The sequence below is a fragment of the Hylobates moloch genome, unplaced genomic scaffold, assembly GCF_009828535.3.
Source record: "Hylobates moloch isolate HMO894 unplaced genomic scaffold, HMol_V3 SCAFFOLD_6, whole genome shotgun sequence".
Lineage (NCBI taxonomy): Eukaryota > Metazoa > Chordata > Mammalia > Primates > Hylobatidae > Hylobates > Hylobates moloch.
In genome coordinates this window covers 21759224-21784637 of record NW_026652281.1, presented here as the reverse complement: position 1 = coordinate 21784637, position 25414 = coordinate 21759224, and the positions used below count along the sequence as shown (strand labels likewise).

General features: G+C 43.4%; 1 protein-coding gene across 8 annotated transcripts in view; it reads right to left on the bottom strand.

Moving 5' to 3' along the window:
• Nucleotides 1–304: 304 nt before the first annotated feature.
• Nucleotides 305–25414, bottom strand: part of MARCHF3 (membrane associated ring-CH-type finger 3) — a 160669-nt gene continuing 135559 nt past the window's right edge. For 7 of the 8 annotated variants that reach the window (XM_058440545.1, XM_058440547.1, XM_058440548.1 and 4 more), the window contains exons 4-5: nt 10757–10966; nt 1336–3386 (exon numbers count right to left, since the gene is read on the bottom strand). In XM_058440545.1, the coding sequence (XP_058296528.1) occupies nt 3228–3386; nt 10757–10966 (369 nt within the window). In that variant the 3' untranslated portion in view covers nt 1336–3227. Of the gene's footprint in view, nt 3387–10756; nt 10967–25414 lie in introns of all 8 variants that reach the window. The other variant, XM_032156540.2, reaches the window with a different exon arrangement.

Sequence of the window (25414 nt, the reverse complement as noted above, 5' to 3'; positions counted from 1 at the left end):
CAATATGGGAGAAAGATGCACGGTGCAGGCGCAGACCCAGAGCCTAGCCAGGGTCAGTGTCCCGACGGGAACAATAAGGACCTAGGAGGAAGTGGAACTGGAAGCTGGCTGCTTGCCCAAGTGCGGGGTCATTTGGGCTGCAATTTCACCTCCGTTTTCTCCTTTGGCTCCTCCATGCCCCAGATGAATTATTTTCACTGAAAATGAAATGCCTATGGCTACAGCCCCACTGAAAGTGACGATCCACGGCAGAGCCCAGGCACTTGGGGCAGGGGAGACTAGGACAATGAAAGACAAATGAAAGTAACTTCCAAATCATGCCATTTATTTTTCCTTAATGGATTTTACAGCTCATCTGAGTCTCTGCTGTGTTCTCTGAGGAGCTGTAGAATTTGTGTCGATGCCCTGTGTCCTCCGTCCTTCCCCAAATGAGCACACATGCAGGGCAGGCAAGAGCATGCTGGATTTGTCTTAGTTGTTAATTCACCTTCTGGCTTCACTGTGACACACGTTTATCTCTACATGATATTCTCAAGAAAAATGATTAGGACAGAATCACAGCAAGGAGTGTGGAAGAGAGGGAGTTTTTTTAAAAAGTCCGTGAAAGAGAAGTAATGAACCACCAGGGTCCTTTAGGTAAAGGACCCCCACTCCTCATCTCTTCCTTTTCATTCTTGATCTTTCAAAAAGAAGCACAGGAAGAGGACTAGGCTAGCAAGGGTGTTGGTAGGCTGCATGGTGCCTCTGTACTCATTAATACCCATTAACAAAAGGCTCCCCTTTCTGCAGGAGGTGTAGCCCTTTCCATGGGGCAAGGCTCGGAGGGGATGAAATATCCTCCAAGAGTTCAGAATCCCCTATGGGCCCTGATGCCGATGGAGATCAGAGCCTCTCACAAGGAGGTCCCAAGCCGGTGACCTGGGAAGGGAGGCACTGATGCTCTGCCTGGCTGCCAGGGGTGTCCTGCCACCACCCCACACTCAATCTACTCCTTGCATCTTGGATTCTGTTTTACTTCACAGGGCAGGGATGCAAACACGAAGGAAAGAGGTGTGGCACAGGCACAGTATTAATCTGCAAAACCCTTCCTAATGCAGGATCCCCATTGAACTGCCTGGGACCTGGCTGCCTTTGATGATGTCATATCTCATCTCATGAACCAAGATGGCAGGAATTCTCTGCAGCCAACCTAGACAGGAAATCATCCTGGAAATCCGCTGCTTCCTTAATTCATGGAAGAAGCAGGGAGAAAGGGTACGCTTCTCTCATGAATGTTGTGCCATTCAGTTGAGAGGTGTCACGGGTTCACCTGACAGCTCAGGGACTAAGGCTGGGTGGACGTCATTTATTAAGTATATTACAGGGCGCAATTCACCAGCTACCAAGTTGGAGTCTTGGCTCTGGAAATTTAATGTGTGGCAGCTGCGTGCAGCCGGTGGTGTCCAGCATTTTAAAAAGGTCAATTAAGAAACGGTTGATGGTGGTGCAGCTAATGACAGCCCAGGGGGGTGAGCAGGGCCGAGTAAACAGAAGGGCTGAGGCACATATTACTGGAATTCAAGTGTCCAAGTGAAGCGTGATGGGGAGGAAATCTATTGTCACAAGCCATAAAGCACATCTGAGTTTTGCAGCGGAGAGCAGTACAGCTGTTTCCCTCCCCAGGCAGCGCTGGGGGCAGCCAGTGAATGGAGGGCTCGCCTACAAAGGGGACACCTGCATCAGCTCCATCAATTTGCAGACAAAAATTGCTACCCTCCTCGCTGCCTGTTCCTTTGCACTTCTCGTTTTCCCACTTGGGGAGCACAAGGCAGATGCTGGAGTGATACTCAGAATGTGGGTCATGTTCTAGAATTCCATATTTTAAGCATTCCCGAAGCAGGGCTCCGCCCCTCCTCGCTGCTTGTGGGCGGGCGGACAGCCGGGAGCCTGAGCGTCAACCCCAGCCAGCGCTCTCCTTAGAAGACATCCGCTCCTGCCTCGGTGCGCGCACAATGCAGGCTGCGGATCAGACGCTTTACACTGCGACGGATAAAAGAGGGACACGAAACCCTTAGAAAAAGTCTATTTCGGACTGTGACAGAATTGGCTCATGGTTGGGGGAAGGCACTGTGTGGGGCTCCTTTTTAAAGAATCAGACAAAGGGGTCTTAGAATAAGTGCAGGGCTGCTAGGACAGGCTTTTTTTTTTTTGCCACATCTACCTGTCAAGCTAGAAATTCAATAGAGCAATGGGAATGCTCATTGATATGCAAAACAGGTCTAGGGTTCCTAGAAATGTCTAATGATCCTCCAATTCATTACGAATGCTGAATTAAGACATGCACTAAATGAGATGTGAGTGAGAACACCAACCTTTTTGCTTTTCCTTTTTTTTTTCTTTTAAAACCTGCTTTGGGAAACTTCACAGGTTTTATGATTTAAAAAAGAGTATTGCAATCAGTGGATTTTGTCTTTCACACACTGGATGTTTATTATTAGAAAATAGCTTCTATCAGCTGTCAGTACCAAACAAGTTGAAAGGAGCGAGGTTCTCACCGTATTTTTTTTCTCCTTAATGATATTTAAATAGATAGCTCACTGTGTGGAGAGTTGCCACGCCCTTTTTCCCTTTAAAAACTGGATAATTAAATGAAGTTTAGTACAAAACATTCTTCAAATATGACTTGTTCTGCATCTGTTATGCTGTCTCCTTGAGAATTGGACGCGAAAGAGATGAAAAAGACCACTGAGGCTACCAAAGTACCCCAAAGAATCCATATGAGAAACTGAGAAACAAATTAACTCAAATAAGACCCAACCAAACCAAGAAACCAGTTTTTATGTTGGCTTTTTGATTTTGATTATCATCTAAGTTTAATATATATATATATATATATATGTGTGTGTGTTTGAAATAGTAATAAAAAAGGAAGAATTGAATTGCATCCATAGCAGGACAACCTTCCTCATACGTTAAAGAGGTGTTCAGAAAATTCCATACAGTATCTGCTAAATAAACATGTTTGGCAGCTTAGCAAATATCATATGATTGCAGCATCCATGATTTGAAGTAAAACAGCATTTGCTTTCTTCTGGCGGAGGTCATTGCTTGGGGTGATGTGCTAACGTGCTCTGGATGTTCTTAGACCCACAGGCTTAAGGAAGGGCTTGGGGGTGGCTCAGTGCATGACCCCAGTGCAGACACTTCCAAACCCCAAACAATGAATCAACCAACCAACCATACAAACATCAAACAACTGTCTCCTTTGAGTTCCTCTTGACTGAATGGAGGCCCAGCAAGGACTGCTGGTTAGAAGGTACATTGACAGACTTTGGAATGAGGAGAATCACCCTCTGATTGGTCCGACGCCACTCGTTGTACAATCGACAGTGGTACCTAAATGACACCTGGGGGTGGGAGAGGAAAAGTAAGAGAAAAGAATTCAGGTCAGCAGAAGTCGATAATCAATACAAGAAACAAATATGTCATTTGAAAGAGCTTCAAAGAGCTGGAAGCACCATGGCAGGGCAAGAACCGTGGGAAAATGGCTCTGGCACGCAGTGAGTGTTGAGAGATTGGGCACCAGCCAAAGAGCACCCTATGTGTGGACACATGGGCAGGGCTTGCATGGTGGCTTCCTTTGTTCCTCCTCATACCGGGTAAATTCAGGATATAAATGGGAAAATGAGGTTCTTTCTGAGTTTGGATTTATTTTCGGACTAGTGGTGGATACAATGCCAGCCCTCGCCCAGCTGTGTGACCTTGGCAATGCACCTATCTGGTGCCTTCTTCTGTTAGATGAGTGGGATGCTAGGGCTTCATGAACCTTCCTGCAAGTTAGACCCTGCACAACTCAAAGGATCCCATCCATACTATGATATGAAGGACACCCTTTGTACTGTCTTGTGGACAACCTGCACAACAGCTTGGTGGCCCCAGTGGGTGATTCCTAATTGCATCCAGCTCCAGCATTCTATAGCTTCCAGTAAGGAAATCACAGCATGGGCACTAACTCCCCTGATAAATCTCCTTGAGCCTCAGGCTAGGTGGGGCACGACTCCCTTGGGTGCCCACTGTGCCTCAAGCTTACCCACATGGCACTGAGTGTCCTGAACAGCACTGTGCATGTTTTTCTCTCCCCCTGCACTAGAAGCATCTTGAGGGCAGGGATTGTATTGTGTTCATCTTTGCATGCCCAGCACCTGTTACAATGCCTTGCCCTTAGGAAGTTGCTCAAGAGAGTTTGCTGAGTAAATGAATGAGTGAATAAGCATCCTATATTTTCTGATTGCAACACTGCTTCAAACTTAAGCCTCTCTCTTTTTTTTGTTTTTGGATGGAGTCTTGCTCTGTCACCCAGGCTCAAGTGCGGTGACATGATCTCAGCTCACTGTGACCTCTGCCTCACGGGTTCAAGAGATTCTTGTGCCTCAGCCTCCTGAGAAGCTGGGATTACAGGCATGCGCCACCATGCCTGGCAAATTTTTGTGTTTTCAGTGGAGACAGAGTTTCACCATTTTGGCCAAGCTGGTCTCAAACTCCTGATCTCAAGTGTTCTGCCTGCCTCAGCCTCCCCAAGGGCTGTGATTAAAGGCATGAGCCACTGTGCCCCACCAAACCTCTCATATAATACATGATGGTAGAAGCAGTGACATAATTGTGCCTGAGAGATGCTTGCCTTTTTTTCTTTCTTTTTTTTTTTTGAGACAGAGTTTTGCTCTTGTTGCCCAGGCTGAAGTGCAATGACGCGATCTCGGCTCACCACAACCTCCGCCTCCCGGGTTCAAGCGATTCACCTGCCTCAGCCTCCCGAGTAGCCACCATGCCCAGCTGATTTTGTATTTTTAGTAGAGACAGGGTTTCTCCATGTTGGTCAGGCTGGTCTCAAATTCCCAACCTCAGGTGATCCACCCACCTCGGCCTCCCAAAGTGCTGGGATTACAGGCGTGAACCACGGTGCCTGGCCGAGGTGCTTGCTGTTTATGTACATATATTGGAATGAGATGCTTAAACCTGTAGTCTGTTTTGGAGAAGGCAGGACGGTCCAAGAAATTCAGAGTCTGATGTGTAGGTAAGTGCTGGAAAGGAAGGAGCCCATGAGCTTGGAGTGACAAATCAGGTCTGGGCTGTTTAATTATCTGGGAGTAGCTGGGTTGTGTTGATCCCACTAAAGGTCTATAGTGGTCAGAAAGTAGGCTGGCCTGATGACTTGGACTCGAGTTTCTGGAAGTAGATGAAAGTGCAGGACCTTGATCAGAATGGGCTTTTTAGTCTTCACAGCAGGATCATGAAATTCAAGGCCACTTATTCAAATTTCTGAGGCTAGAAAGCAGATGCCACGGGCCGAGTGCCAGAGAGAGTTGAGTATGAAAATATACGCTTTTAAACTCACACAGATGTGCTTTTCTCCAAAAGTCCCTGAACATGCCAAAGTGGATCAGTTTGGTTTTTTTTTCAAGCGTGATTCTCTTGTATCTATTCTGTCCTGATGCTGCTTGGTGCCACTCACGAATGTAGGAGAGGCAGGCTGGGAAGCCAGCTGTTCAGGGCCAACAGCAGGAAAGAGGTGGAATGCAGACAAGTATTATACTAATAAGGAAATTTGGCAATATAAGAAGTCTGGAATCTGGGAACATTACGGGAAAGCTGGATTTCAAATCAAGAGTCCCCTTTTCCATGATGCTGAGAGCTGTGCACACTGGCATTAGTAATTGAAGAAGTAGTTATGAGTGCAGGCCGCAAGCTCCGGAGCCAGGCACACGGGCCTGCAATCTGTATCCTCTATTTAGTGGTTGCGTGACTTGGGAAGGTTATTTGCTGTCAACAAGCTTCAGTTTCCTTGTTTGTAAGATGTGAATAATGATATTTGATGTAATGCATATAAAACACCTAGCACAGGGCACAGAGCATACATTTTAGTGTTCTTGGGCTGGTATTTTGTGTGACTTAAGTATAAGAAAGAATTTTGTGACACCCTTTAGATACAGGGTAACAGAAAAAAAAAAAGGGAGAGACAGAGAGAGATTGGGCTATTTCCTTTAAGGCTCTGCTCTCAGTGTGGTCCTGGACCAGCAGCAGCCTGCATCACCTGGGAGCTTGTTAGAATGTCAGAATTTTGGCCCCACCCAGACCTAAGGAATTAGAGAGTGCATTTTAACAAGATCCCCAGGTGATCCGCATGTGCATTCAAGCCTGAGACGCACTGCTTCAAGGAACAAGGGAGTCAACGACTTAGCAGGTCTCCCGGTTCCTTGGCCAGGAAATTAAAAAATTCAGCCCACTTGTGTAGACAAACAGATGAGATCTTATTATACATTAATCTATTTTAATTGTGGTTAATCACCACAGTCTGCAGGCAAATTCAATCAATAAGAAGAAAGCAACATAAGAAGATGCTTCTTTGTCAGGGAAAATAAAGGCAGTTGAGCACAATGCCAAGGAGACCACAGGTTTGCATTGCCCTGGGTTAATACTACTTCTCTAGATGCTCCAAGACACTGCATCCCTGCAATGCAATATAATTGGAAAGAAAGGAGGTCTAATTTAGAAGAAGAATAAGGCAGCAAGGAAAAAGAAAACATAAAATAAAGAGATGCTATAACAATAATGTTAGGAATTACACTTAGATATTTCTTAAATTTTTTAGTTTAGGAGAGAGGAAGAAGAGTGTATAGGGCTACTATTCGAAAAATACTACTCCTTATGGGATGGGCTTCCTGAAGTTTCTAGTTTATTCATCTAACTAACCTCCTATCATGGGCAAGTCTGCCGTACAAAGAGTTGTGATCGCATGAAAATTATGAGAAGGGTTAGAAAATGTTAGCATCCACTCTTCCCTTTAGGGAGGTGACTGTGGCTGGGGCAAAGGTGTGCTATAAAGTCACAGCAGGCGGCCGGGTGCAGTGGCTTATGCCTGTAATCCCAGCACTTTGTGAGGCCGAGATGGGCAGATCACCTGAAGCTGGGAGTTCAAGACCGCCTGACCAACACGGAGAAACCCCGTCTCTACTAAAAATACAAAATTAGCTGGGCGTGGTGGCCTATGCCTGTAATCCCAGCTACTCGGGAGGCTGAGGCAGGATAATCGCTTGAACCCAGGAGGCAGAGGTTGCGGTGATCTCGGCTCACGCCACTGCACTGCAGCCTGGGCAACAAGAGCGAAACTCCCTCTCAAAAAAAAAAAAAAAAAAAAAAGTCACAGAAGGCTTTGGGATATCCGATTACGTATTTTGATTTTGCCCTTTCTCTCTGGAAGTGGTGTGACTTAGGGATATCGATGGGACCAGGTCTTGGCAAACGGCCTCCCCAGCAATGTGCCCAGCTCACCTATCTATCTCTGACTGCACTGGGGAAAAGGAGTATAGGAGTGAATTGGTCATGGGGAAATACCGCTGAATACCCTCAGGATGCTTGTAGGCCGTGTGGGGGATGTGTCTAAAGCAGCCCCACAGTGAGCCTTGTTGGGACAGCATTCCATTGGCGCTTCCCCCTTTATAAGAAGAATTTAAACAATCAAACCATGGGACTGGGAGTCAGCCTTTGAGGAACTGGGTCGCTCATTCATTTCCTTCTGTGCTGGACACTGGTTGCATCAGTGATGCAGTGAGTGGAAAGACTTCCTGTACACGGTGCCTCAATTCTCCTCCAAACTCCAAAATGGGGCTGATACCAAGTCCATTACCGACAATTTCTTCATGTTTAATGTGGACTGAGTTCCCAGCCAGCTCTCTTTGTGTCTGTCTGCGGGCTTCAAATCACTCGTGACGTGGACAGTGATGTTTCTAGGATACCTCTCCCTGGGCTCTTAGGGTGGAGCTGACCAAGGCCCTGGCCTCCTGGGGCCCAGGTGTGCTTCTGGAACACAGCAGGTTCCAGAAGGTGGGACTCCCTGAGGGTGTGTCGAGGCTGGACCCGCATGGCCATGTGTGCCTGCGAGAAACTCCAAAGCACTCTGAGGTGTGCAGCATGAGCGCTCGTCCTTCTTCACAGTACCAGGGAGGCCCTTCCAGGAACCGCTCCTCTGAGGAGCCAGGCTTGGACTGACACCGTGTTTGTTTATCTAAGACATTTTCACAGCATATTCTCCTTAAGCTTGACAGCTTGTTTACAATGGGTTTCTGCCGCAGGGCAGTTTCCAAGTGCTGTCAGCTTCTGAATTACGGCTCTTGCCAGGGCCGCTCAGTACAGCATTTATCTGGGACGGAGTTATTCTATATTCAGTAACCTATTGCTGAGCTGACTCCACAGCACGTTTTTCACACCAGTCAAAGGGGAGAGATGCCTTCTTTCCCTCCTGCTACTTTGCATTCTATAAAGGGCAGGGGGAGGGTGGAAGCTGGGGGAGCAGGGAAGCCGCAGGAAGGAGCCTGGGGCCAACACTCTGCTAGGGGCTTGCATGTATGTTCTCAGACGTTATCTCACTTACTCTTCGCAATAACCCATTGACCCAGCGGTTATCAATTATGTCCTGTATTTTTTTTGTATAAGAGGAAGGATGAACAGAGAGGTTAAGTATCCTATTTGAATTTACACTGTTACTAGGATGATAAATCTTGAGTTTAAACACAGGGCCCTTGGATTCTAAATGCATGCATAGCACTGCCCATGAGAAATATTACTGGAATGAAGTATGTTACCATTTTCCTGAAAGAGCCTAGTCTAGGTACCTTTTCTACCCAAACCTTCCTTTCACCTGAGATGGGAGATGAAACAAGGTCCCATCCATTTTGTCTTGAGATAACCTTCTTTCTTTTCTTCTTTTCTTCCTTCTTTTCCAGCCACCTATCACCCTGTTACTTTCTTGTCAGATAAGTGTATGCTTTACAAAGCAGGATTTCATAAAGGCCTTACATTGGTTTTGAAAGCCCAGCATTTAAGCTCACTTCATCCATCCTTCATCATAGGCACTCTTCTAAAAAAAATTATAGACTAGAAAACCTCTAAACATGGCAAGAACTTATATTATTCTCCAAAGTACTTTCCCATATACACTTTGACTTAAATCTCATAACACCAGGGGAATTTGGCAGGATGGGCATTACCACTATTTCCACTTGACAGATGAGGACACTGAGCCTCACAGAAGCCAAATAACTTTCCCAGGGTGGTGCTGTTGACCAGGTGTTAGACGGTGCTGCTTAGACCCCTTTATTTCTTATTTCTAACCCTCCTCCCATCACAATGGAAACTTCTGGAACAGCTTCATTGCCTGATTCAAAATGAACCAGGATGCACTTTGGAAGCATAGACTTTTTTTTTTTTTGAGATGGAGTCTCACTCTGTCGCCAAGGCTGGAGTACAGTGGCACGATCTCGGCTCAGTGCAACCTCTGCCTTCTAGATTCAAGCAATTCTCCTGCCTCGGCCTCCCAGATAGCTGGGATTACAGACATGCACCACGATGCCCGGCTAATTTTTGTATTTTTAGTAGAGACGGGGTTTCGCCATGTTGGCCAGGCTGGTCTCGAACGTCTGACCTCAAGTGATCCGCCCGCCTCAGCCTCCCAAAGTGCTGGGATTACGGGCATGAGCCACTGCACCCAGCTGGGAGCATAGACTTCTAAAGGAGGCAATAATAGTTTTGCTTGGGGCTTCATTAGCCTGGGAACAGAATGTCTAAATTAACCATAAGACTCAGATAAGTTCTTAGCATTAGAACACTCCCTCTTTACTGAAACTGAAATGTATCTTCTTACTGTTTGAACACTCTCACTGGAGGGGAGGCACAGAGCTGGAAGAGCCTTATGATGAAGAAGAGGGAAATGAACAGGGTCGTGGGAGTGGCAGCTGGAGGAACAGGGTCTGGGAGACAGAGAAAGGGAGGAAGTGTGTGCTAGAAGCAGTTTCCACATGCTGACACTGTGCTATGGGATATGGGAATGGTACACTTTAGACAGGAAATACATATTGAATAACAATGGAACGTGCTCAGATTAGAAACGAGGAGGCACAGGAGAGTAATGCCAGGAAGCAGGGGGCCTAGCTTCTGAAAATATTCTAGAAGACAGTGATGTCCTTCCCTGCAGCTCCCAGAGGAAGGCATAAGGAGAGAGATCAAATGTTGCATTTTGTGGGCGCTGTCAACTGGTACTCGAGCAATCACCTTACTGCATGAAGTTAAAAGTTAAAAGAATGAAAAAAGGGATATGTAAAAATTCTTCCTCACACACAGCAAGAACACTTATTGAGAAATGGTCTTTCTTTGGTGGCAGCTTCTCAGCTAGACAAATTAGTGCTTTCATGGGCAGCAGAGTCAATATCCCAACACACAGAATAATCATCAGGCAAAGTGCGGCTCCACGTCCAACAAAGACTTTAGGCTGTGTCAGGACGTAAGAAGGAAATAACTAGCAGGGAGGATTCATGGTCTGTGCAGGCAGTGACAGCAACAGCAGCCAAATGCATCATTCATAATATACTACAATCCCGGCAAAAGTGAGAAACATAAACAAGAGAAAGAAAATGCCAAGCCTCATAACAGATGGAGTCCTAGACTACTAGAGGAGAGAAACGTCCAAGATGTGTCTGTGTCTTTGACTGATGGACACGGAGAAGCTGAACTTTTTCTTTATGTGATCTGCCTTAGCAGCACAGACACACACACAGACAAACGCACACACACATGTAGTCATAAACCAAATCTCATGCTCCCGCCAGCAATCGAAGGTCTGTTTTCCACCAGGCAGGTGAGATGTGTTACAGACAAGAGGAAAGGCTTGTGCCAGCTGTGAGGCTGCTAGCTCCAAATGGCCTGAACCCCAGCCACGGCCCATACTTACTAGTGTCCAAAAGAGGTAAATAGTGAAGAGTGCGACAGTGAGTGCAATCAGTCCGACGGCTTCCAGCCGACTACTAAAGTGCAGGTGGTCCACAGCGCCCCGCAGGCACAGCCAGCCCGAGATGGTGGCCAGGGGAGTTATAAACAAGAAGCACACCATGTCGCCAAACAGAGTCCGCTTCTCATGCTGGGGGCCAGGGTTTCTCAGCCACTGCCAGGTAAAGGGAGATAGAGAAGAGCAAGGGAGAAGGTTAAATGCCAGTGTGGAGTGGAGACATGCTGTTCTGAAGTTATCTTTGCCTTCGGACTTTGGGAAAAGGCATTTCTGACTTGTTAAGAGATAACAAGGAAGCGTTCAGGGCTCATTCCCATGCTCCACCCCCTGAATAATAATGATATGATACAAATAACAATAATAATTTATAGTGTCCTTGCTGTAGATGACCTACTTTTTGTGAAAATAGTCGTTACTATTCTGAATCACAATGATCCCATGTGGAAGGAAGAGAGAACGTTACACTTGGAAGGTGACAGCTGAGGTAGAAGTTCAGTCATATGTCCAAAGCCTTCCAGTGTCTTGACCCTGGGAATGTGTGCTGGAAAGGGTTGGGTTGCTCAAGCCCTGCACATTCCCAAGACAGGCCTGTTTTTAGGACTGGCTCTTGACCAGCTTCTGAGAGATGAGCTCTGAGTCCTAGTAATATTTTGCCTGATAAGAGTATTTTGCATGCCAGAGGCCTTAGGCCACAATACTAGTATGATCAGACACTTTATGCCAACAATGTGATTTATGGTGAACACCTATTTTTGCCCTGGGAGCCTGGAGTTTGAGTAGCTGAGGTCAGTCATGCAGATATTGCATGTCTGTGTGACTGATCCCAGTCAAAATCCTGAATACTAAAGCTCAGGCGAGCTTCCCAGATTGGCAAATACTTCGCCCACGTTGTCACAAATCATTGCTGGAAAAATTAAGCATATTTGTTTGACTCCACTAGGAAAGGACACCTGGAAGCCTGTGTCTTGTTTCTCCTGGACTTCGCCCCATGCACCTTCACACTTTTCTGCTTTTAATCTGTATCCCTTTGCTGTAATAGACCATAACCATGAGTATAACAGTTTTTTCTGAGTCCTGTGAGTCCTTTTAGTGAATAATTGAGCCTGAGGATGGTCTTGGGGATACCCAACACAGAATAATACTCACCTGACCCCATGAACTCAATAATGACCACTCTTGGCTTTTGGATCCTGAACCTCCTCACTTAGGACCACCTCTGACATCTTGATTATGCAACCATCTTGACTGAACCAATCCCCAAAAGGATGAGGAAAACCTCATGCTTGTTGAAAGACTAAAGAGAATTTCTACAGTTAGGAAAATAGGATGGCTGTCCTCCCATTTGGGTACCTGCTTAATGCCTGCTATAATGCTTTCCAAAATCCATTCAACAATAGATTTAATTCAGTGCTTGCATGGTGTCAATTCACATGGGTAATGAGGCCTGATAGCTTTTCTTCAGATTAGCATTGAAACACTCTACAGATAATTTGACATTCCCATCTCACTGTTCCATGTAGTAATGACAGAGGCCAAGGAGTCCAGAGAAGGAGTGGGGTCAAACACAGACGATAGGGTTGGGGTGAGGAGAGACACTGGTACACTCTGCCTTCCATCTTGTCCCTACCAACAAACAGGGACCTAGCATTGACTGTCTGCTGATGCGTGCCCAGCAATGCCACACAGCTAGCTTGCCAAACAGGAGCACTGGCCACCGAGGAGACAGCCCAAGTGGCCAGGGCAGCAAATCCTACAAAACCACTGGGAGGAAGAGAAGGGCCATGATGGGTAAGACAAGAGTGGGTGGGGCTGACAGGAGAGGGAGGGGAAGGCCATGCTCAAGGATGGAACGACAAAATAGAAAAGCTGCAAAGAGGGAAAGAAGTTGAGGAAAGAGCAGTGTAAGGCCTGGCAAAACCCCAATGAGTGAGTAAAAGAGGCAGGAGGTAAAAGGCACCAAAGAAAGTTTTCTGGGAGGTGCCCTTCCTCAAATGTTTGCATGAATCCCCAACATTCCACCTTTCAGGGACAATCCACCTTAAACATGGGCTGAGATGCTGAATACAGTCAGTTTCACCTCAAAAGTGGACACAAACAAATATTAAAACAGAGATAATGGAGAGCTGACTTGTCTGTGAATTTAAATACTGCATTATATTTAATATAAATACCAAAATAAGTGCAAATGATATTAATCCTGCCATGTGTTGTCATGCCACCTCAGACATCTCAGCAGCTTCAAAGAAATTCAAAGAGCTCTTATTAATTAACATGTTCTTGCCTAAGTACTGGGAATATCACTATCAAGTGGAGAGTAGAAATAGGGCATTATTGTATCTTAATTTTATAGAGGCTTAGTAAAGTTAAATGATGCTGCCCGGTGATTCAGAAGCTGAACTGAGAAGAGGATTGATATCTCTATTCTTATTTAGATGTTAGTGAATATTCAAAAATTAAAATCGCAAGACATTTAGACATACAGATTCTTAAACAATGGTGACCAAATTATAGCAAACCAACCCAATTCTCCTCGTGGAAGCAGATAGACATCTGGTGTACTCTTCTCTGTACTTCCATTTTGGAACAGTAGGCCCTGAATACATATGCTACTGATGTCCACAAAAACGCTGACCTCATTAGCTAAGACTTCCCTTCCTTTCTTTTGCTTGGGAATTCTGGATGCATTTTATTAAAACTAATTTAGTACTTTACTTATTTATGTGGCCCTTGATATTACCTAGTGAAATGACTTAGATATGGAAAGAGGGAAGGAGGTAATTATGAATCAATGTTTATCTCTGCCTGATGCAAAATAAATGTGCAAAGACAAACTAGAGATTATGATTGCTTGTTTCCAGTTTCCTGTTTTCTAATTGTTTTTTGATCTTCCGTATTTATGTGCCCATGATCACCCAATAAGATGAATTCTGCACCTTGTTAACTCTAGTTCTGGGGGACTCGGCTTACTCTTTGTGTTGTTTGCTGCTGGTTGTACTTAGGTATGGAGTACTTTACATGGTACTATTACGTTAAATTGTGTATCTTCTGCAGAGCTCCAAATGTTACTTAGCTATTATACAAACGCAGGTTTGTGAGAAAGATCAGTAGCAATCATCCATCCTTACTAAGGAAAAGAAAAAACTACCCTTGGCCATGGTAAGAGCTACTAAGTATCCAGATATATCCATATATTGACACGGAATATTAATACAAGCACAGTTTATAACAGAGAAAATCTGATTACAGCTTACATTTCTAGCAATATGGAATTGTCTAAATAAATTATGGAATTTACTTAACATAGAATACCATATATTAATAGCAATTTCAAATGCTAACGTACATTTTATATTTACTGACATAACATATTGCTGAGCAGAAAAAGTTTCTAGTGGAAAGAATGTACAGTATGATCCTATATATGTAAGACATATTTACACAGAGACAGGGGACACCTAGCAAAATAATAGCTATTCTTGGTGGTGGCATTGTGAGTGGTTTAAAACTTTTTGTACATTATTTTCTTGTTTTTGTAAAATGAACATGGATTCCTTGTATAAATATATGTATATATATCACTTGTGTACAAAACAGATAGACAGGGAGAGAGACAGACACACAGAGTGAGAGAGAGGGACAGACAAGGCTGTCAGGGGAGGCAGATGCCTAGCTAGCGCACAGCAAACTAAAATAGCAAAACAGCTATTACTGAGAGATGGCTGGGGCAGGCTCAGTGCTACAGCTTGGAGTTTATTATGCAATATCTCACTGAGTCCTCACAACAGTCCTATGTAGTAGGTGATAACAGTATCCCCATTCCATAGATATAAACACCAGGGAGCAGAAAGTTTAATAACTCACCTAAGGAGAGATAGGAAGTGGGTATCAGAGGTGAGATTTAAACCAGCCTCACATGTCTCTTCCTTGTTTTCCTACTAAAATTTTCTTTTTCTACCAAATGGCATTTGTGTGTGTATGCTTGTGTGTGCAAGGTTTTTTAACTTTTCAGTTAGGTGGGACACATTTAAGTCCTGCTGTTTTGTTGGGTACATCTGGTAACTGAATGTTTAGTTGACTGGCCAGGATGTGATCACGGTAGTTTCAGAAAATTTTCTTAGGCTCTTGTTCTGGTCTGTGTCAATTCTTTTGCCAAACCACGATGAGGTCTAATTTCTGGGTGTTTAATCTCAGCTACATGATCATGCATTGTGACCTAATTCATAATAGACAAGGGGTTGACCTCCCCGATTATTGTTCTATTACATTTTTGGCTCTTATGTCTTCTACCTTTCTTATCAGTTATGGGGCATATACATTGACTATTATACCTGTTCTGTAGTAGTATCTTCGTCTCCTAAGCATTAATAAAGAACAGGAAGAGGCAGAAGGCAGGCTTGTTCGTGTGTCTGTCTTCCCATTCAAACTTACCTTTACATCACTGGTGTCTAGCACAGTGCCTGCCTCATATCAGGCACCTCATGCTAAATGAATGAGAAGAGCTTATGTCTCTTCAGCCCCTACTATATGCCAAGCACTATCTTATATGCTATATCTAATAATTAATTTACTCCTCAATCATCTTAGAATCATTATTACCACTGCCATTTTATAGATAGGGAAAATGAGACACAGAGAATTTAAATAACTTACACAAGATTGGTCGTGGCTTTGGTTCATGAAGTCTAGCTCCAAAGACTGTGCCCCTAACCATTCTACTATATCACAATTCTTAGTAAAGCATGGGGTCAGGAAGTAGCTGGATGGAAGGGGAGGAAAATGGTTACACCTTAATTGTACTTATCAGTACAAGAAGGAATATTTACTTATTGAAGTTCCTCTGGTGTGAGATACCAATTAATTTATCCTGCCCACTTGTGGACAGCTTTTGCAGCTCAAATGCCATTTTTGAAGGGTCTTAAGTTTGACCTTAGTCCTCAGCTTATACTTGGTTAGCTATATTTTAAAAGCCAAGGTCAATGATTGAGACTAGTAATTTTTGTGGCATTTTTCTCCTGGTGGACCCACTCATATGGCTGCCAGGGGTTCTGTGGGCAACCAAGGGCACCCTTCTGGCATCTTGTTCTCTGGTTCCATCAAAAACATGCAGTACAGAGATCGTGCTGTTGAAAGCCCCAGCAGTGAGCTACCTATTTTTCTGTAGAAATCTCATTCTAATCACTTAACTTGTTTCTGAACCATGAGGTTGATCAATTCTTGGAAATAAGTACAACAAATAAACAAACTAGAAACCCCATCGTAATCAGCACTGAAGGGCCGAGACAGAAGAGGGGATTAAAGCAGCACTCTACTACCTTGCCACAGCATCATTCACTGGCTGTGAATGTACAGCTAAGGTAAGCCAGGTACCAGTGGCTACTTTCAAGGTGGGTTAAGTGTGGATTTGGATTTAATTACAGTGTCAATATGTTAAATCCCCCACTGGTTGGTGGGGAAGAGGGGGTGCCAGAGGTGCTGTGTTACAGAACTTTAGACTCTGCCTCCCAGGCTCTGAGTTAATCAGCTTAAATCCCCAAGGTAGACAGGACACTGTGCAGGTCAGTTTGTACTAGAACTAGATTACACTCTGGTGGCTAATAGCTCTGATCGATAACAACCTTCCCCATGAATCTCCTTAATGAGAAACCATCACAAGAATGAAAGAAACTGAAAGAAAGAAAACCATAATAAATGTATGGAGCTGGAAGAAAAAAAAGAGAAGGCAGAGTCTCACAATGTTTACTCACTTTGGCTTATCTGCCCGAGTCTCCCGTTAGGCTGACACTTGGCAGAGTAATTAACCTTGCCTTTCTTGAGATGGGTCTTATTCTGCAAGCCCAACACATTCTACACTAAATTCTCGCTTAGCTGGGGAGCTGGAATGTGAGGGGGGCAGTGTAATGATCAGAAGGTAAGTGATAGGTTTCTTGCATGATTTAAAATTGAAGATGAAAGTTGAAAATCATGCTTTTCAGTTAACTTGAAACAAAGCAGAGAACAAAAACAAACTCCTACTAGTGTTTTAAATCCCTGAACTCCACAGTCTGTCAATGAGTTTCCAGGACAGCTGAAGATGCACAGAAGGAAATTCTGACTCCAGGGGACCTTAGGAGATGCATGCTTCAGATATCCATCAAACCAGGCTTGTAACAAAGCATCTTGAAGGAGAACTTTACAGAGTATTTGCTCATGCCTTGGCCTCTCTCCAAACCTCTAGATGTGCCCATTCAATGACCCAGTCAACATCTCTGCTTAGATGACTAATAGACAACTCAAACTTAATCTGTCCAAAACAGAACTCCTGATTAGCACGTACCTCGTAACTCCTTTCTGCTAAGTCTCTTCCATATCAGTAAATGACCATCCACCCCTGTCGCTCAGTCATCCTGTTCCATTCTGTGTCTTTCCTCCTGGGCTAAGGGACTTCCCCAGTCCATGGTAAGTCCTATTGGCACTGCCTGCAACATACACCTGGAATCTGGCTGCTTCTCTCTGCCCCCCTACTGACATCCCAGGCTAGGTCACCATCATCTCCTACTTGGGAGGCAATAGCCTCCCTGCTTCCACTCTGTCCACCCTGCTGTCCAGTCCCAAAACAACAGTCAGGGTGAGCTTCTAGAAATGTAAATCAAATTAGGTCGCTTCTTTGCTCAAAACTCTCCAGTGGTCATAATTAAGTCCAAACTGTCTACCTGGTACTATAAGCCCTGACTTCATCCCTTCCTACCATTTCCCATGTCTCCTGCTACCTCTCCCTTCATTTTCAGCCTTTGCGCATATTCTTTTTCAGCTTCTCATTATTTAGGTCTCAGCTCAAAAGGCACCTTCTCATGGAAAACACTTCCAGCACCTGTGAATGTTACTCAGCTGTATTTTCAAGAGCACACAACACTCTCTGAAACGAAGCTATTTCTTTAGTTATCTGTTTAGTTGCCCATGTATTGCTACCCACTTCAACTTTATTTTTGTTTATTTTCATATGCCTTGATCTAAGAACAGCACTGGAACATAGTAGACGTTGAACAAAAATGAATGAATAGGCTGGGTGTGGTGGTTTACGCCTGTAATCTCAGCACTTTGGGAGGCCGAGGCAGGTGGATCGCCTGAGGTCAGGAGTTTGAGACCAGCCTAACCAACATGGTAAAACTCCATCTCTACTAAAAATACAAAATGATCCAGGCATGGTGGTGCACGCCTGTAATCCCAGTTACTTGGGAGGCTGAGGCAGGAGAATCACTTGAACCCAGGAGGCGGAGGTTGTAGTGAGCTGAGATTGCACCATTGCACTCCAGCCTGGGCAACAAGAGTGTTGATTTAAAAAAAATCTTGATTTAAAAAATATGTCTTGATTAAAAAAAAGGAAAATGAATGAATAAACATCTGAGATGCCACTAGGTCTGACCAGAAATGATCTTATAGTATTAGTTAGACTAGTTAAACTGATTGGAAAGGAGAAACTTTGTTGGCATACATATTAACATCAAATTGTCAAGTTAATTGCTTTTAGCCTGCTAGACTAGAGATACCATTTCTTACCTACTGCTCTTCTTAGGTTTCCAAGAGAAATATCTACACATTGTTTTGTTGTTACAAGATGAAAAACCTGTAGTTTTGATTCAAGCTTTTTTTCCTAAAATGTAAGTAACCATGGAACATCTATTTTTCCATAGGTCATGAAGTCATATGAGAAACCTAGTAAATTATTCAAGATCTCTTGTGCTGTTTTAGTCACAATTACTATATATATATATTTTTTTTTTTCTAGAAGAAACCTACCTTGAAATAATTGAGAAGGGTACATACCACATGTCCTCTTAAAAGTTATGCAACTCCAATTCAATGAAAAATACGTACTCATTGCCTACGATGTACCACATATTTGTACTGAATTTGGAACACCAGGTGTTGTTATTATTCCCATTTTGGATTAGGATATGAAGACTCAGTGAGGTTAAGTTCCTTGTTCAAGGTTACATGGTGAGGAGCCAGTATTTGAAACCTCCAGCCTAATGCTCTTTCAATTCTTTCTTTTCACTTACTTTCACACTACATAAAATCTTGAACCCAATTTTTGTTCCCTCCTGCAATGGATAAAGTTGGAGAAGCAGCACCTTGCTGGGGATAAGATATGGGCTCGGAGGCAGGGGACAGGACACCACTTCCGGTTGCCCCACATTCTGTTCCCCCCAAATGCTGTGTGACTTTATGAAGTTCTTTAGCTCTGTTGTGGAGTAAAAAATGGGAGTCTACCTCAACAGAATAAGGATGCTGTGGCTTTGATGGAGTGGTGAAGCAGCTTCTCTTGTTGTCAGAGCAATGCTACAGAACTCTTAAGTTCTCATTTTAGTTCAAAACATCAGGCTTGACTAAAGGATTTCAGGACAGCCCTTTTCTAGGCTTCAGGCTTGTGTGCCCAGCTGCTTACTTGATATGTCTCCATTTGGGCAGCAAACATGACAAGCTTTACAAGACCCACCGCAGAACACGAGATTCACCATCCGCCATTCCAACTAACCTACAAATAGATTCCTCTCTCAGGGTGGCCCATACCAGCATGTGGCAACACCAACACCTGGTGGCTCTCATAAACAACCTCAGTCCCATCCTTATTTCTCCCTTTCTTCATTCCCCTTCCGCCTATATCCAGTCTATCAGCAAATGCTGTCAATTCTTCCAGAATACATCTTGAGTATGTTTGCACTGCTCTCTCTGGTCACCACTATTCCCTTCCAAACCCTCTTCATTTTTTACCTAAAAGATGGTACCATGTAATAGTCTCCTTACTTTCTCACCCTTCCATTCCTGTTATCCTCGAATCCAGTTTCTATAAAGCAGCAAATCATGACACTTGTCTAGTTTAACATTTCCCAATGGCTCCCCATCACCCTTAGCCTAACACCTCACCATGGCCTACAAAGCCCTGCATAGTTTAGCCCGTGTGTTTGTACCCTGGAGTCCACAGATAAGATTCACAGGATCTATGATTTTGAATGGGGAAAAAAAAAATCACATCTTTATTTTCACAAATTCTAATTGAAATAGAACATTCCATTGAGTGATGCAGAAAATCTAGGTGGCATCAGCAGTACCTGCGACTTTGTCACCAGTAGAAACAGAAATATGGAAATTTCGTATCCCGTAACAATTGTTGCAGATATCTTGAAATATCATTATTTTAATGTTAGTTATTAGATCTGCAACAAAACATGCTAAAGAATCATTTACATTTTATATTATAACTGTGTCTTTTAAATATTTTGATACCTGTATTTTAGTGTAAATGGCTTCCTTTGCATTCCTGTGTATTTTATCTTATGCAATTAAGAACATGATTCTGAGAAGGGATCCGTGCACTTCAACACATTGCCAAAGGGTCCAGAAAAGTTTAAGCACCTGGTACCCAGCTCCTTTGAGCTCTCCTGCAATGCTCTCCTGCAGTGTTTCTTCCTGCCTCAGAAACACCAGACTAGCTTCTGCCTCAGAGCCTTACAGTGGCCATTCCTCTGCCTGGAACTCCTCTACCCATAGTAGGTTCCTTCTCCTCAGCTGTACCTTTGCTTGAATGACACCTCTTCAGATGGGCCTTCACAAACCAGCACACACAAACCCTCACCCCGGTTCTTCTTTGCCACAAAGCCTCAATTATTGCTTCATAGCTTTTACCACCACTACCAGAGACAATCTTGTTTATTTATTTACTTGTTCATTCTGTTCCTTCCTCCCCAGCAGGGAAGCTCTGTTAGTACATGAGATTCTTCTGGCCTGTCCACAGCTACATTCCTATTTCTTAAATACTTAATTTGTGCTTGATAAATATTAGCTGAAGAAATAAACAAATCCTTCTAAGCCAGAGAGGATCACTTTGGGTAGACATCAAATGAATGTAACTGAAATGCATATATAAGACCATTTGCTTGGACTCTTCCCATTAAATACAGTAATTTTTGCCACACACATGTGCACAGAAGTTACTTTGGCACTCACAGCTGTGATCTGGCTGAAGCATAAAGTCATATTCAAGGACACCCTGGAGATTTGTGATGCTCCCTGGAGGACTTAGGCCAATAAGCCAATTAATGGGCTATAATGTTCCATAAATACTATGCTTATGCCTGGGACATTATAATTTGGCTCTGACATTATTTAAACAAATGCTACACACACTCACACCAATGGTTTATTTTTCCAAAGATTAGATCAGTGGCACAACGGTATTAGATGGCAAATCATTTTATATATTCACTTGTAACTTCAGACATACACAAAATGAAAATAATCTCTCTCTAATTATTTTAGATCATTACAGCATAGGAGTCATCACAGCCAAATGGAGATTGCTTATCTGAAATATAAGAAGGTACTTCAGAATTATGCGGCATATCTGATCAATGTAAAGCAAGAAACATGAGAAAACCAAGATAGAATGGAGAGCAAGGAAACAGAAGTTTTTAGAAGAAATTGATAAAATGCATAGTGCCAAAAGTAGATATTATTTATTTTGGGAACAATAAATTCATACTGTGTGGTTTTTCTTTTTTTGAGATGGAGTCTTACTCTGTCAACCAGGCCGGAGTGCAGTGGCACAATCTTGGCTCACTGCAACCTCCACCTCCCAGGTTCAAGCTATTCTCGTGCCTCAGCCTCCTGAGTATCTGAGATTTCATACATGCACCACCAAGCCCGGGTAATTTTTGTACTTTTAGCAGAGATGGGGTTTTGCCATGTTGGCCAGGCTGTTCTTGAACTCCTGACTTCAAGTGAACCACCCGCCTTGGCCTCCCAAAGTGCTGGGATTACAGGTGTGAGCCATTGTGGCTGGCCCTGTATGGTCTTTTATAAACACAAATAGCAGCTCTCATTCCCCTGATCTTGCTTCATTTTAATTCTTACTCACCCTCCGACTGGAAGGTTACTGGTGTCTAATGACCACTCCGTTGGACTGCTGTTGGAATTTGGGTTTCTGAACATTTGAATAATTACTTCCAGCAGAAGTACATGATCATGGGATACACTGTACCAGGACAGTGTACCAAATAAGAGCCCCCGCTAGAGCACTAGACAAAAGATGAGAATATGATAAAGAACATGAATACGAACAATAAATTTCTATTTTGATAATAGGGATGTTTGAAGGAATAGAGAGGAAAAAATAACATTCAAGACCAGGTTTTCAAAATGGTACTACACTTACATATCTGTGTGCCTCAGGTATAGTGAGAATGTGAGTAAGAAAACTATCCAAGCAGAGTATGGTGGAGGGATTTCGAGGAAATACAATGCACATGGAAAACAGAGGACAGAGCAGACAATGTCACCACATGCTCCCAAAGTAAGCAAGAATGGGAACACTTTGAAAAAGGGGAAGTTTCTTCTAAATAGAAGGACCATGAAAACAGAGGAACTCTTGGATTTGCAGTCCCTATAGTCCAATGTTTTGCTGCCTAAAAGGGCCCCACATATTTAGGAGGGCCTGGCTGACTTGGCTGACATTAGATACATCCTAGCAACTAATGGATTAGGAATCACTCAAGGCTCCACTTGAGGCAGCGGCTTAAGTTCATGCACCACGATGGAGGTGGTATCTCCTTATTTTTGTTCTAAACTCTCTCTTTGAATTTCAAAAGAAGCCCACCACCATTTAAGTAATTCAGAATGTGTGAGGCACTCCCTGTTCACATTGTCTAAGCTGTTCATGATTTTCAAGATTTCAGACATGTCCCTGAGTAGCATCCTCACATCTAGATTAGTAGCATCCTCATATCTCTCACTTTCTGTCCAGCCATCTGTGTTAACCACACCCCTGGACCTTTTGGATGTCTTTCACTGGGTATGGGGCCCAGAATATCAGATTACCAGGTGAAGACACCTCGCTGTGTTATCTGAGCAGAGGGCAATGTTCCCTATTTTGCTTGCCTTACTTCCTTTGATTATGTTTAATGTTTGTAGATCACTTTGCTATAAAACTCACAGACTTGTCTTCAGAAAAGACATTCTTAAGGGGTAAGGGGCAACAGCTCAAATGACATGATTCATGACATCAGGGACTGGCATTTAGAGAAGGGCAGGCAGGAAACCAGCTGGATGAATAGAGTTGGGGTCTATGGGAAAGCTCTGCTCCAACTGGGAAACACATATACATTTTTAGCTTGAGTGATCCTGAGACATGCAACCCCTAGGTGTCCCTGTGGCAGAACCAAGCCAACCATTAAGGAACCCAAGTTAATAACCAGACCAGTCTCTGTATATATGTATAACTGAATCACCAGCTCTCCCTTTAAGACTAACAAATCATATCCACTGTCGTGGTACCCACAGAAGTATACTATGGCCTTCTCATGGAAGAGGGAATATGCAGTGAAGTGTTGAGACCTTCTCTCACTTTTCATACTTAAGGCATTTTAAGGGTGCAAGAGACACTTTTAGAAAAATCTCTGTTTTATAGTTTACATAATTACCTTTCTAGGTTAGGGGTATTCGACTTAGGGTATAGGGCTTCAGAAAATCTATGACCCCTTTGAACCTGTATTTGGACAATGGATGTGTGTATACTTTGGGGGAGACAGTTCAAGCTTTTATCAGATTCTCACACATATCTGAGATACAGGAAAGGGTAAGAGGCACTGTTCTGGAGCATTTCCCTAAACTGCCTGAGACAATCCTTGGTTCAATCCAACATTCTGAAGTTTGAGAATTTTTATTTATTTATTTTTTTTTTGAGATGGAGTTTCACTTTTGTTGCCTGGGCTGGAGTGCAATGGCGCAATCTCGGCTCACCGCAACCTCTGCCTCCCGGGTTCAAGCGATTCTCCTGTCTCAGTCTCCCGAGTAGCTGGGATTACAGGCATGTGCCACCATGCCCGGCTAATTTTGTATTTTTAGTAGAGACGGAGTTTCTCCTTGTTGGCCAGGCTGGTCTCGAACTCCTGACCTCAGGTGATCTGCCTGCCTTGGCCTCCCAAGGTGCTGGGATTATAGGCGTGAGCCACCGCCCCCAGCCAAGAAACTTAAGAATGCGGATTCGGTTGCCTTCTGAGAATCGTCATTTATCCTTAGACCCTGACCTTCTCCTTACTCCTCAAATAAAAATTAAAAAGTTGACATAGGGTGCAAAATATAGGATTAAAAAAATTAACTGTATAGTTTTAGACAACATAGGACATCAAGAAAGCATCCAAATTAAATTAATGGGCTTAAAGGAAGGAGAGGGCTCTTACTGAGCAAGAATGGCAAAAATTCAGATAATATAAAAAGTTCAATGTGCAAATGATATCCATAAAAGAAGAAAGTAAATGATGAACAGTGACAGGGAGAAAGCCAAAGTTTAAGAGGAGAAGATACCATTGACACCTCTGGGCCAGTTTCCTCATTTATATTCACAAATAGGAGACTATTAGAGTACCCAGAACAGTGCACAGGGTAAGGCCTCAGGAAATAATTACTAGTAGTAGCAGTAGGAGGAGTATATTAAAGTAACCAGGATGTTGAGAAAAAAAAAATCAGAAATAAAAAATATAGCAAGGAGCCGGGCACAGTGGCTCACGCTTGTAATCCCAGCACTTTGGGAGGCCGAGGCGGGCGGATCACGAGGTCAGGAGATCGAGACTACGGTGAAACCCCGTCTCTACTAAAAATACAAAAAATTAGCCGGTCGTGGTGGCGGGCGCCTGTAGTCCCAGCTACTCGGAGAGGCTGAGGCAGGAGAATGGCGTGAACCCAGGAGGCGGAGCTTGCAGTGAGCCGAGATTGCACCACTGCACTCCAGCCTGGGTGACACAGCGAGACTCCGTCTCAAAAAAAAACAACAACAACAACAAAAAAACAACAACAACAACAACAAAATATATATATATATATATATATATATATATATAGCAAGGAAGGTTAAGATACATTTTCTATAAAATCTGAGACTAGAGCTTGCAAACATTATGCTAAGTGAAGGAAGCCAATCACAAAAGTCCACATATTGCAGGATTCCTTTCATAGGAAACAGAACAGGCAAATCCATAGAGACTGAAGATAGATTAGTGGCTGCATAGGCTCGGGGTGGGGGACAGAGAAGGGATGGCTGGAGAGTGAAGGCTGCTGTGTATGAGGTTTCTTTGGGTGACGAAAATGTTCTAAAATCAACTGTGGTGATTACTATACAACCGTGAAAATACAAAATACCATGAAATTGTACGCTTTAAATGGTGAATTGTATGGTATGTGAATTTTTATATCTCAATAAAGCTGTTCGAAAGATCTGAGACTGGAAGACCCTTTAGTTAAGAAAAATCTGAAGTATCCTATAGATTTCTCTAAGGAAACCCTCCATCTTGCATAAATTCCCTTATGTACTTATTTCCTTTGCCTTGCACATCTTCGTCTAACAGAGTGATTTTTCAGATACACATAAGGCATGTCTTAAAAACAGCCGACGTAGGTATATTTTGATAAATGAATTCAACATTAAAGTCATAGATTTTTAGCAGATAAACCAGTGTTTAGAAAAATATTAGAGCCATTTATTACCTCCATCTCTCATGCCTATTCTCCCATCACCTACCAACTACATAATGCAAAGAGCAAGCCTTTGGAAGTGGTGAATTGTGAGGAAGGGCTGCC